This window comes from Drosophila sulfurigaster, chromosome 3 (assembly GCF_023558435.1).
Source record: "Drosophila sulfurigaster albostrigata strain 15112-1811.04 chromosome 3, ASM2355843v2, whole genome shotgun sequence".
Lineage (NCBI taxonomy): Eukaryota > Metazoa > Arthropoda > Insecta > Diptera > Drosophilidae > Drosophila > Drosophila sulfurigaster.
This window is the reverse complement of record NC_084883.1, coordinates 48692922-48705590: the sequence shown is the minus strand read 5'-3', so window position 1 is coordinate 48705590 and position 12669 is coordinate 48692922. Positions and strand designations below refer to the sequence as shown.

The 12669-nt window shown below is 39.9% G+C and overlaps 3 protein-coding genes across 6 annotated transcripts; 1 reads left to right on the top strand and 2 right to left on the bottom strand.

Annotated features, from left to right (window-relative positions):
• Nucleotides 1-6: 6 nt before the first annotated feature.
• Nucleotides 7-2909, bottom strand: LOC133843609 (1-acyl-sn-glycerol-3-phosphate acyltransferase gamma-like). 2 transcript variants are annotated; one of them, XM_062277238.1, is made up of 5 exons: nucleotides 2774-2909; nucleotides 1576-1763; nucleotides 974-1509; nucleotides 556-913; nucleotides 7-474 (listed from the first exon to the last, which is right to left on the bottom strand). In XM_062277238.1, the coding sequence occupies exons 2-5, from the start codon at nucleotides 1754-1756 to the stop codon at nucleotides 383-385; spliced, it is 1167 nt and encodes a 388-aa protein (XP_062133222.1). In that variant the 5' UTR covers nucleotides 1757-1763; nucleotides 2774-2909; the 3' UTR covers nucleotides 7-382. The 2 variants fall into 2 exon arrangements, with proteins under 2 accessions (XP_062133222.1, XP_062133224.1); XM_062277240.1 differs by lacking the exon at nucleotides 2774-2909 and adding an exon at nucleotides 2058-2172.
• A 581-nt stretch (nucleotides 2910-3490) lies between these two features.
• LOC133843610 (1-acyl-sn-glycerol-3-phosphate acyltransferase gamma-like) lies at nucleotides 3491-5632 on the bottom strand. Its single transcript, XM_062277241.1, is given in 6 exon segments — nucleotides 3491-3739; nucleotides 3798-4173; nucleotides 4175-4480; nucleotides 4482-4690; nucleotides 4750-4937; nucleotides 5380-5632. Coding segments are annotated over 5 exon segments (1164 nt in total). The 5' UTR covers nucleotides 4931-4937; nucleotides 5380-5632; the 3' UTR covers nucleotides 3491-3647.
• A 1658-nt stretch (nucleotides 5633-7290) lies between these two features.
• LOC133843602 (uncharacterized) lies at nucleotides 7291-12355 on the top strand. 3 transcript variants are annotated; one of them, XM_062277228.1, is made up of 7 exons: nucleotides 7291-7596; nucleotides 7674-8049; nucleotides 8147-10099; nucleotides 10162-10416; nucleotides 11476-11683; nucleotides 11750-12019; nucleotides 12103-12355. In XM_062277228.1, exons 2-7 carry the CDS (start codon nucleotides 7688-7690, stop codon nucleotides 12142-12144), a joined length of 3090 nt encoding a protein of 1029 aa, XP_062133212.1. In that variant the 5' UTR covers nucleotides 7291-7596; nucleotides 7674-7687; the 3' UTR covers nucleotides 12145-12355. The 3 variants fall into 3 exon arrangements, with proteins under 3 accessions (XP_062133212.1, XP_062133211.1, XP_062133210.1); XM_062277227.1 differs by having other exon boundaries at nucleotides 11476-11689; nucleotides 11753-12019; XM_062277226.1 differs by having other exon boundaries at nucleotides 11476-11689.
• The last annotated feature ends 314 nt before the right edge of the window (nucleotides 12356-12669 follow it).

Genomic DNA, 12669 nt, shown 5'->3' with positions numbered 1-12669 from the left:
TAGTCATTTTAAAACATGTAATTTTTATTATTGCATCATTGTACATTTTAACTTGTATTTCTAGTGTGCAGCCCTAAACATTTAATGAATTTTGTTGTAATTGTATTTCCAAACTGACATCACCATACATAATTAATAATCAATCGCTCTTATTATATAGCCAAGAAAATGAAAAAATGATAATTTTGATAGCGCAAACGAATTTGGAGATAAAGATAGCTGATAAAATGATCAGGCGTAAATCACGATTAAAATTTACTCGTACATTTGTATATAATTGTGAGATTATCAGCTTGGCTTCATTGACTAATTGGTTTGTTGTACGTTCGTTAACAAAACGAATGCATATATTATATAATTTGTGTGTGTGTGTGTGTTAAAGTTAATTTGTGCTCACTTTTTTGCTATTGGAGCCATAGCTGGAGCCTTTGCTGATCTGTGTCTTGTTAATTGCCAGTCCCATCAACCAGTAAACTAAAAGAGAAAACAGCACATTAGAATAAAAGCAAAGTCATGAATTAATTAAATTAATTGTATGTCGTGGAGGAAACGTACAAATTCCAAGCACAGACAATGCTGTGATCAAGCCAATCCAATTGGCAGCCAGCAATGAGCTGATCAGGTAATAAAATATGCACGACAATGAATACGTTGACCAGCCGACAAAGTTCAACAGACTGCTGAGACGGCGATCGTAGATCTTAAATGGCACTTCCTTGATGCCAGATGTCTTGAAGAAGCTGCCAGTCTCATGGAAGCTGTCGATGATGCGATCCTTCTCAACAAACAACTTCTGCAGCCAAGCGGCCGCTTCCTTCTCGTCCTCTGGAATCTGTTCCAATGGAATGCGACGCATCAGCAGATAAGGATCCACAGGTTTGCCATTGAGCAACGAAAGCATCGTTGGTGGCGTCTAAAAAGGGAACGGATTTCAATTTATAGTTCACACAAAAGAAGTTAAACTAATGCAAACCTTGTCTTCGCGCTTAAAGACCATATTAATGTCATAGACCACAGGGCAAATGCCACGCAATGTGGGCAAGCTGGTGGTGAATCCCTTGGTGCGTGGAATCAAATGATGCTTCAACACAGTCATACCACGTTCCTGGGCAAACTTGACAGACGCCTCATGCTTTGAGGGTGTGAAGCGTGTGCCTTCGGCATTGAGGAGCAGCCAAGTGGGATCCGGATAGGAGAATACAATCTTCAGCTGTTTGGCAATGATCTCCTTGTCCTTGTCATAGTCACGATTGAGGAAGACGAACTCGGCCAACCACCAGGCCCAACCCATGCAGGGCACATATCTGATGGCCTTCTTGGCGTATGCTTTGCAGTTGCCCAGCACGCCCATTTTATCGGATATCATCCAGCCGGCAAGCCAATCGATTTCATATTGATGATTCATAATGAGCAGCACATTCTCTTTGCCCGCGAATTTCTTCTCATCCTCCTCATCCATATAGACACGCATCGTGCAGCCCGCATACCAATCGGCCACAAAAACAAGCTCTACAAAATGCAAATGATAAAGGGTTAAACATTGTTTGACCTCTGGTTTCAATTGATTGAACTTACGGCAGTAGAAGGAATAGCACAAGTAGTACATTAATTTGCGAAACAGTTGCTTATTGAATGGCTTCAAGAAGATGTGGAGCAGTAGTTGGGCGAAATTGACGGTCAAGCCGCTCGTGAAGAACGTTATGGCAATGCATAGATGGATCAGTCTCAGTTTCTTCAGCTCCTCGAGCGTAATCATGGTGGTGCTATAGGAAATACAAATGCTTTAGTTCACTTTACTTTTACGTAACAACAACTTAAAATACAGCGCGTTGAAATTCAGATATAACAAGGAAATTACAGCCAAGTGTTGACTTTAATAGACCCTTAACTTTTTATGGGTTTAAGCAAAATTTTCCCATTAATAAACTTTAATAGATTTATGGTTTGCTGATATAATTGAGTCTAAAGATATTTATTATTCCGAAGTGAAACGGATTATTTGGAGCATGAACAGTAACATTATTAAATATAATGATTACTAATATTTTTAAGTTCACCTTCACTTGAAACAAAAGCGAATGTTTAAAGCAACTGGACTCAACTTATACTGATAGTAATAAGCATTAAGAAATCGGACCTGTCCCACAACAATAGCGAATAGATACTATAAACAATTTATGCTATCGCCACTTTATCTCGAAGGGAACAGATAAGGCTACTGTTACTTTACTTCTAAGAGTAGCGAATGCAATTCACACATAAAGATTAATAATTATTATATTGCTATGCCAAACTGACCAAAGTCCGGCGACAATATAACTTCGAGTCATCTCGAAATATGTACTTTAGAACACGCCATGAATGTGTGCTTGCGTGTGTGAGTGTGTGTGTGTATCTGCATATACATACATACATCAGCTTATTTACATATATTACGTATAAAAGATACTTTTCACAAGCGTGTTTTTCTTTTTTGTTGTTGTGTGTGTGCTTGTGTGTGTGTGTAGGAGGTTTTTGTTTGTAAACGTCACATTTCATGGTACAATTACTATTAGTTACACTTTGGATTATCTGTCTGCTTTGCATTGCAAGTTCATTGATCTGAAGTCATAGATTTATTTATCTCAGAACGAACCGAATTTAGAGACACAATACAATTTTAGCTATAGTCCAATTTATAGCAGCCACCCCAAATTCGTAAGCACACGTGTATATGTATATATATGCGTAATGTCTATAATAAAACTTTAAATGTCTCCGCGACACGAATTACCTTTTGGCAACGCGTTTTTTGTGCGATTAAAGTTTTGTTTTTGTTAATTATAGTTGTTTTCGTGTACAGCGTGACCGCAAATTGATTTTCGAAATATACTGCTCTACTTCGCATAAGAAATATACCACATGAAGACCTTGGCTACACTATTTACGTTAAGGGTGCTATTGGTGCAGAAAGGCGCGAATTTGTAAAGTGATATGAATTAAATTAAACGAAGTGTGAATTTGTAGTGATTCAAATTAGCATGATATTTTCAATATTATTATTATTACATTTAGCATGTTAATAATCCCTAGTTGATATTGAAATGTAACGTAAGAACTATCGCATAACACAACAGCATTAATCGATTAACCAATTTGAATAGCATGTGTTAACGCAGCCCTGACTGATAAGAACTCGCAGCAACAGCTGTTTGATAACTTGGCGCGACATTTTAAAATCTGACTGAGTTTGTTATCAATTACGAAATTTGACGCTGATTGCCAAAAGCCAAGGCGGCAACCATTTATTGAAAGACACATTGATAAGATTTTTGATAGAACTAATATCACGCTACCACCAAAAATGAATGTATTTATAATCATAATTACGTGTATCTTATCTCTTTGACTCATTGATAAATTTTATGTTATCACGGAAGTTAACATTAAGTACGTAAGTAAGTATGAATGTCACTCAGTCGTACGTTTTGTGTTTAGTGCAAAGTGCAAATTTACTTCATTTCGTATACTTTATTTTCAATCCATCATTAAAACTATAAATGTTATATACACACGATATGTACAAGTTTGTTGTAAGTCTCTGAACTCGCTCATTGACGTCATATTCCTTACGATGTATCTCGAATACATGGTGAAATTGTTAAAGTCTAATTTGTTTTGGCTTTCGCCTGGCCGGCACCATAAGCGGAGGCCTTGCTGATCTTCGACATGTTGGAAACCTTCTTCAGCAGCACGTAAACTGTAAAAGGAAATTTAATTAATAAAGTTAATATAAGGTATAAAGTATGTTTACTCACATAGTCCCAGCACAAAGAGAGCAGTCAAGAGGCCAAGCCAATTGGCAGAGAGCAGCGATGAGAACAAGAAGTTAAGAATCCAGAGATTGGCTATCAAAGCAACCGAGACAAAGCAGATGAGCGTGCTGAGACGAGGTTTAAGCACTTTCGAAGGCACCTCCTTGAATCCGGATGTCTTGAAGAAACTGCCCGTCTCATGGAAACTGTCCACCAGACGATCCTTCTCCACATACAAATTCTGCACCCAATCAGCCGCCGCCTTCTCATCCTTGGGCACTTGCTCCAGCGGGAAACGTCGGATGAACATCGTCGGCTCCAAGTGTTCGCCACTGAGGACATTTGTGATGGTTGGACGCACCTTGGCATCGCGTTTAAAAAACCAAATTCACATCATAGATGGCCGGACAGATGCCACGCATAGTGGGCAAGCTGGTGGTGAATCCCTTGGTGCGTGGAATCAAATGATGCTTCAACACCGTCATGCCACGTTCCTGGGCAAACTTCACCGATGCCTCATGCTTGGCGGGAGTGAAGCGTGTTCCTTCGGCATTGAGGAGCAGCCAAATGGGATCTGGATAGGCGAAGACAATCTTCAGCTGCTTGTCAATGATCTCTTTGTCCTTGTCAAAGTCACGATTGAGGAACACAAATTCGGACATGCTCCACGCCCAGCCCAAGATGGGGGGCATAGCTCAAAGCCTTCTTGGCGAATGCCTTCGAGCTGCCGAGCATGTGGAATTTGTCGAGCACCATCCAGGCCATCAGCCAGTCGATCTCATAGGTGTGATTCATGATCATCACTCCATGCTCCTTGCCAATATGCTTTGCGGTGTCCTCATCCATGACAACAGTCAGTCTACCTCCGCCATACCATTCCACGACGCCAAGGAGCTCTAGGAATGTAAGGGTAATTAAATAAAATTTCTCTATATAAAGTCCGATATTTACTTACGTGCATAGAACGCATAGCAGGGATAGAAGGCGAGCTTGCGGAAGAGAATGGGATTCCAGGGTTTCACCAAGATGAGCAGCAGGAATTGTGCAATGTTGCAGAGCAGACCGCATGAGAAGAATGTGATGGCAATGATCAGATGACAGATTGTCATCTGCTTTATCTTCTGCAGCTCAACCATGTTGAAACTGTAAAGAAAGAATGACATTCAATACACTAATCATAAAATTCCCATGCTATATAGTAAGCTGATCTAAGCGATTTGATTGCGCTTAAATTTCAGCAAGTAAGCATGCCAAATGAGAGATTAGCTTGCCTCCAAACAGACGGACAGACAGACAGACAGACAGACAGACGGACAGACGAACGTATGTTATAATTATAGCAAGTCAACTGCTTGCTATAATCAACACTTAACTGATTTATTATTCATACATGTATGGCAGATAATTAAATGCAAATTGTATAACCTAGAATTACCTGTATTTTAAGTTACGTAAAACATGAAATAAAACATGAATTATTTTGCTATTTTTCTATACTTATAGCAATGGTACTATGATATATGGTAGTTACCTTTGTACCGGCTTCTAGTACATTTTACTAACCCCCAATTATCGGGTAGCTCACCTGTTGAATTGTTTGACGAGCTCTAAAAAGAGGGAACTGAAAAAAACGAGCCGCAATTCCTTTCACAGGCAGCTGCTGTGGTCAACTGAAAACAAACACCGCACAATTTGTGTTGCTTCCCATTCGACGACGCGTTGTTTGATTAACGAAATTAATCACCCTTTTTTTTCGGCTTTTCTTATCAATATTCAATAACGAACCTTCTTCGTTGAGCGCGAGCAGTCAAGATAGAGCAAACTAAAGCACGCTTCTCACATATTTATATATTACGCACACTCCAACACACACATGTGCGTTATTATATATATTTATTTTATTTTATGACCCTTCGAGGTGGTTATAGTTCAAGTGAACCAAATGCGAATCATTACACGCTCTTAATATGTGACAATACTCTTTTATACATATTCAAATGTGCTCTCTCTCTATTTTTATACCCTGCTACCATTCCGCTAGGGGAAAATGGGGTATATTTCTTTTGTGTGATACTGAAGTGTAAGAGGAGTTCTAGTTCTCTAATTCTTGGTATATTGATTCTTGTGATATCATTTAAGAGTAATCATTCTAAATACGCAATGAAAGCTCATTTATTCAATTTATTTTACATTTTACTCACATGTTATCATTTTTTTAATTGAATAGTAAAATAAAAATAGTCAAATAATTGACCAATAAGTTTTTGTATGGAGTGGGTGACTTTTAATGCAAGACTTCAGTTTTAATTGAATTCGATTTCAAGTTTTATAAAATATTCTACTTAATGACCATTGTTTTTATTTAATAATTTTGAATTTAATAAATATAATAAAATAAATAAATAAATTTTATATATTTCTAATCTGTATAGGTTAAAGTTTTTCTCGGCTTTAACAACTTGAGACATTTTAAATATATATTTTTCTATGTAAAAAACACGAAAAATAAATTTTAGAAATTTTATTCGTAGGCAGCTAGCGAAGACAGTAACAAAAAGAACAAATATTATTTGCGGAAAAAATAAGAAAAATTTTTAAATTGTAGTCAGCGGGAAACAGGGTATTTTGTAGTCGGCCACTCTCAACTACAGCGCTCTCACTTGCTTTTTGTTGTGATGCTTTATGTTTATGAGGTTTTTTGACGTTGTTGTAAATATTTTCGCGTAAAACCAAGCAACTAATTATAAACATTATTGTTAATATATTGTCAAGGAATTAGATTTCGGCGAGGTTTATAAACAATCTGCGCATACACTTCAATATTTAATCTAGAATTTACTGATCTACGGGTTGAGAGATGATCACGTCTGTGGCTGGGTTTTTTTATGGGTAAAACATAAAATATTTCTTCAAATAATATATTTTTAAAGCACTGCAGATAAACTTAATTGCGAAACAACGACAGGATGGCATTCAAACTGGCGGCAATTCAAATTATGCTATAAATCTTAGAGGCAATATCGAAGTATCGATAAGAATCGATTTTTATGGCAAACTAAATAAAATAAACTAAATAAAACGCATTCACGATTAATTAATTAAATTTTCGTTAAAAATTGCATGACCGCAAGTTAAATCATTCAACAGAGCTTAAGTTCATATAATTATTGCCTTTCTATCTGCTTCCGAATCTAACCGATAACATCGTAGCACCTAAAAGTATCGATTACCCCAAGCACTAACATTATTGTCGTTACTGTTAGGTATTTAAACAAACATCATAGTTATTACACAAACCACTGCAAACTCTCAACGTGCATTGCAGTTGGTTTTATTTTTCATACGTCCTGCAATGCAAAATGTGATTTTATCATAATAAAACAGCAACGACTGTTTTAGATCAAAGCCGTACGTTAACAGAACTACGGCAATGTTATGGCCGCTGTCAATTAACAGGCAAAACACTTGCATAGAATATACTAATTTTGCCCGTATTTGCCATCCCCCCACTTTGGACGAAAAGACGTCGTCGATGTCGTCGCCGCATATCTTCAATATTTTTGCAATGCTAGAAAACAATTAAAAAGTATTGTTTCATTCGTCGTAATGTTGATTTTGTGTGATTAAAGTGAAAAATAGCTGTTCACCCATCGTAGTGTGTGCAAAGCAAACGAGTTAAGCGTGGCTAAAAGAGCCAACAAAAAATAGCAGCCAAAACTGCCGGCAGACGCAGACGCTTTTCTTCTTTTTTTTTGTGTGTGCAAAAAGCGAGAAAGAAGAGAACGAAAATTGTGAACAGCGTGTAAGTATTGAAGACAATAAGCATGCAATTAAATGGGTGTTTAGCATGGAAACAATTAATTAATCATTCATGACCAGCATCTGCAGCAAGTATGGCGAACGTGGAAATTTACGATTCATCCAATTCGCAATTGAGCAGCGATGAATACAGTCACGATGAGGACGACGATGGTCTGATGGACGTGGCTGTGATTGGCAAACAGCAGCAACAACAACAACAAACACCGGCCAAACAATCGTCCAAGTCTAACACTACAACAAACTCATCATCCACGGAGACATCGCCATCGAAATCGACCAGCAACGAAACAACACCAAGAAAACTCTCTTCCAACGATGTGATGGAGAGTGTCAAGAAGCCGCCAGATAGTACCGAGCATACACAACGTCAGATTAAGCAGATGCAGCGCAACAACAATGCTAACTTGTACTTTAAACGTCGCAGCATCAAATGGTAAGTTGACAGCCCCAATCTCACCAGATCTGGCAACTCTGCAAGGATGTGAAAACTAGTGACATTTCAATAAAACTTTATTCACTTTGTGACACAGGCTCAATCAACGTGCTGCTAATAAAATAGATTATTTGCTGCGCTTGAAGCAAACGTTGCCGAAGTATTTGGACCACGCACGACGAATGAATGCCTATCGGGCCAAGAAACGCGCGTTTGAGATGTCTCAGCGCAACCGCCAACCGCGTCCTTATGACCGCACACCCAGCCGCAGTCGCACACACAGTCGCAGTGCTTCAGCTTCGCCTGAATTGATTTGTCTCGACGACACTGAGAACGAGGATTCGCCTGAGAAGCCGGCAGTTGTGCCGCCGCCAACACCACGCAATGATTCGCAACGTGCGCTCATCCAGCTGATGAAGACGCCTCCGCCGACAGCTGCATTTGCTGTGCAATTGGAGGAGGAGCAAGTGGAGGCACCGCCAGCTGAGAATGGTTCGGTGCTCGATGAGTTCCTTACGCTGAAGCCTGCTGTTGCTGCTGAGCCCATCATTGAGGCTGCCGTTTGCAATGATATCAAAGAGCAACCACAGCAGCAGCAATTGGATCTGACTGTCTTGTCTAGTTACAAAGTGGTGGAAGCCATTGAGCCAGCTGTTGCTGCCAACTTGGAGCTGCCCTTAGAGGAGGCAAATCTGAAGCGTCGTCGTTCGATAACACCGCCGCCAACGGCTGAAAAGCGCGCCAAGCCATTGCCAATAACTGAAGAATTGGACGATGATATTGTAGAATTCATACCCAGTGATATGTCCAAACAGCAGCAGCCACAGCAAACTGCAGCACCTGCAACGCCAGCACCAGCACAACAACCGTCAACGCCAATGCAATCGACGCCGCTGCCCAAAGCAGCCAATTTGAACAATTCACTCAATGCTGAGACAACAGCTGCTGCAACGGTGCTCAAATTGGGTTCACCTTACACACTGAACGCATCGCCAGCGTTCTATGGCAAAGAGTTGCCGAGGAAGCCGCAGCTACCAGAGCACGTCTCGCCCATTTCCTACAGCCTGGAGCTGCCGCCAACACGTGTGGAGCACATGGAGATTGATTATGCCAAATCGAAGCTTGAGGCTCTGCCAAATGCTATACAAAAGTCGGCTAAAGACACTTTTGCTGCTCCCTACGCTCCTGAGCAGCAATTGTTGCACTCGGCACAGCAGCTGTATCAGCAGCAGCAGCAGCTGGAACAGCAATATCAACAAAAGCTGCAGGCAGCCGAGCAGCAACGTCAACTGCAGGCAGCAGCACAACAGCAGCAACAACAACAGCAACAGCAGCAGGAACAACAGCAGGCAGCAGAGCTGCAACTGCAACAACAGCGAGCAGCACAACAGCAGCAACAACAGGCAGTAAATCCGCCGCAGCAACAGCAACCGGCAACAACTCAACAGCAACCACCACAGCAAATGTTGCCACCGCCACAGCAACCGCAGACGCCACCACGTTCTAAGTCGCGTCCGGCACAAACTCAAACCACATCGCCACAGCCACCGCCGGCGCCATCGCAGCCAGCAGGGCGCAGCAACAAGTCGCGTGTGGACTTGAATAGCACCAACAACAGCGATGCAGCCTTCCATGAGCGTGTGCGTGAACTCTACACGGAGCTGGACGAGATTATGACTGATAAGGTGCGCGCTGTGAAGCCAGAGCTGAAAGCCTTCGCCGAGGAGAAGCAACGCATTGACTCGGATATTCGCACGCTGGACAATTTGATTGTCAAAAAGGAGGAGGAGCACAATCGTCTGCTGCACTTGCGTTGCATCAAAGGCGAGTTACGGGCGCGCGTCGAGCGGAAGGAACGCATGCTAATCATGCGCGAGATATTGCCCTCGATACTCAACAAGAACTGCAACACTTCCGATCTCTATGGTATGCAATCAATGCTGTTGCAGGAGTACAATTCGCCCATGCCAAATCGTTCGGCTACCACGGCCATGGAGCAGCTAATCAACAGAGTGGAGAATGGCATCGATGATGTGAAAATGTTGCGCAGGTGAGTTTAGCTTCAACTAATAAATAACTTTACATTTTTAACTTGGAATTTGTGTCTTTCAGTGCCTTGGGCATGCTAGAACGCGAAGCCACAGGCGAGGCACGTTATGAAGATATGCATCCACTGCATCGCAGCAATTCGGTGCCCGTTTTGCGTCCCACATTGCCACCATTGGTCTCCACTGATCGCTCAGCCAATTACGGACGCCAAGGGCCGGTGCGCGATGTGCGCGGCCTCATCGAAGACTATCGTCGCGAGCATCCCGAACAGGTGCCGCTGGTGGGCAAACGCAATAAGGTGCAGCCACCTCCATCGCGGTAAGTAAAAAATTCGTTTTATATAAATGGTAATACTTACCAACATATAGTAAAAATACTGATTATCCTTTAAGCTTAAAATATATGCTTCAAAAAAACATATAGCTCAAAAAATATGCTGAAACATTTATATTTTTTATAACTGATTCGATGTTTTTAAAAATCCACTTAACGTAGTAAAGTAAAAACTATAAACCCCAATGCCCATTTTGATCAAGAGGAAAATAGTGTGATATTGCTAAAATATACCAAATAATATACCTCATAAATACTAAAATATACCAAGGACCATATTTGGCATATCGTTGAAATACTACATTCGATATATATTATAGAAGTCAAAATATACCAGAATGTCAGCTAAAGCAATTAAAACTCGACTGTAGTAGTCGTAATTTGCCATACAAAAGTATTTCTTAAATAACTTCTACAATTTTTATACGATCGCAATACAAACCTTAAAGAAATCCAAATTTTACTGAGCATAAAATGTGTGTTACTAAAAAATACAAAAATTTCAAATAATTATATTCATATATATTTATACCACATTTTAAGCTATTGATTGAACGATTTTTGTCACAAACCAACTTAAAATTATATAGTGTAAATCTTTACAAATGCAAAACTTAGTTAAGTAAAAAAAAAAATATATATTTTACCACATTTTAATGAGGTGATTGTCGACTATTTTATCGCAATCTTTCAAACTTAATTCTCTGAAAATCGGTAAAAATGTTGAAAATGTGTTAAACATAAATAATTGACTTACAACAATGAAAATAACTTGCCTACTAATTATGTTCAAATAACTATTCATTTTAAAATACGTAATTTATCATAATTTTATCTTTTTTTGTCTATTAATCATTTCCTTTTTTTTATATTTTCTTATCATACATTCAAAACTTGGCAATATTTATTTGCCTTGAAGCGTCTAAGACACATGCAAATATTTTAATTATGTAGAATTTTTCCATTTAATCACATTTAAATTTGTTTCTTGCTAATAAGTTATACTTTAATATAAACAAATATTAACCATCAATCTTTTTGCAGTTATCAGCAGTTGATCAACGAGTCCAGGCAGCTGACAAATGCTTCGATGAATCTAACTGCGGCTAGCTCGCAGCTTTCGCAGCCGCCCCAACAGGCCAACAATCATTTTGATGGTGAGACGCCACAGAAGCCACTTTACAACAGCAGTCCATTGGGTGCCGGGGGACGCAATCCAAACAATTCACGCAATCAGTCCAACGTAGATGATGTCCAGGTTAGTCAATGAAAGCAATCAATCTTAATTTTGTAATACAACAAGAGTTAATCGTTTAAGCAGTATGGAGCTACACATTCCACACATTACGCGGAGCAGATGCAGGAACTGGTGACGATCGAGAAGGCGCACACCAATCGCACCATCAACAACAATAACCACAGCAACTATAACAATAGAAGCATCGTCTCGTCCACAAACGGACCCCAGGAGCTGCAGCAACAGCAGCGGGGCGGCGGAGAGCGTCGTTGTCAGCACTGTGAGCGCTCGAAGGCGTGCTACGTATGCGAGGGTTGCATGAATCAATGGTACTGCAGCCAAGAGTGTCAGGTGAGCTGCGAATTGGCAGTAGATGCTAATGATGGCTGATGATCAAGATTCTAACTGAGGCTTCTCTTTCTATCTCTCGGCAGACAAAAGGCTGGGATACACACTGGAAGTCGTGCCACAATTAGGCAACAGACAACACGCTGCATCAGCATTACTACAACTACTACAATTAAATCAAACACTATATGAATACCCTCCCTACCCCCCATCTCCACGTATCAGACTTTATATTTATCGGAAGGAAATCTGCAATTGCAATGCATCAAATTAATTGCAATTGCAATTACATTAAATTAAATTAATAACAAAACACACACAATCGGACAAAAAAGAAAACACAACACATGCTCCACTCACGCAATAACCGAAACAAAACAACCTTTATAAAATATACTATGATAATATTAATAATAACTCAACTTTATATCTATCTTAGATGTAATTTCCTGTTGATCCGGCTTGCCTGCTGCTTGATTGACTCGTCGAGTTCATGTCGATTAATTCGTTAATCGAGTGGCGTTTGTACATGTTTGATCTTGACATCGCCAGCAATTAATTTTAAATATTTGTTGTCATGCAATTCTTTACACTTTGTTCTGTTCTCGCTCTGTGAATGCAAAATTCGCACCGAGATTTGAGTTGTAAATTGT

Excerpts from the sequence above, each read along its gene's own strand:
- LOC133843609 (XM_062277238.1), bottom strand. The coding sequence starts at position 1,756 with ATGATTACGCTCGAGGAGCTGAAGAAACTGAGACTGATCCATCTATGC. Across the intron at positions 914-973 it reads TCTTTAAGCGCGAAGACAAG|ACGCCACCAACGATGCTTTC; the intron begins GTTTGCATTAGT and ends TTCCCTTTTTAG. Across the intron at positions 475-555 it reads ATTGTCTGTGCTTGGAATTT|TTTACTGGTTGATGGGACTG; the intron begins GTACGTTTCCTC and ends TTTCTCTTTTAG.
- LOC133843602 (XM_062277226.1), top strand. The coding sequence starts at position 7,688 with ATGGCGAACGTGGAAATTTACGATTCATCCAATTCGCAATTGAGCAGC. Across the intron at positions 8,050-8,146 it reads AAACGTCGCAGCATCAAATG|GCTCAATCAACGTGCTGCTA; the intron begins GTAAGTTGACAG and ends TTTGTGACACAG. Across the intron at positions 10,100-10,161 it reads GATGTGAAAATGTTGCGCAG|TGCCTTGGGCATGCTAGAAC; the intron begins GTGAGTTTAGCT and ends TGTGTCTTTCAG.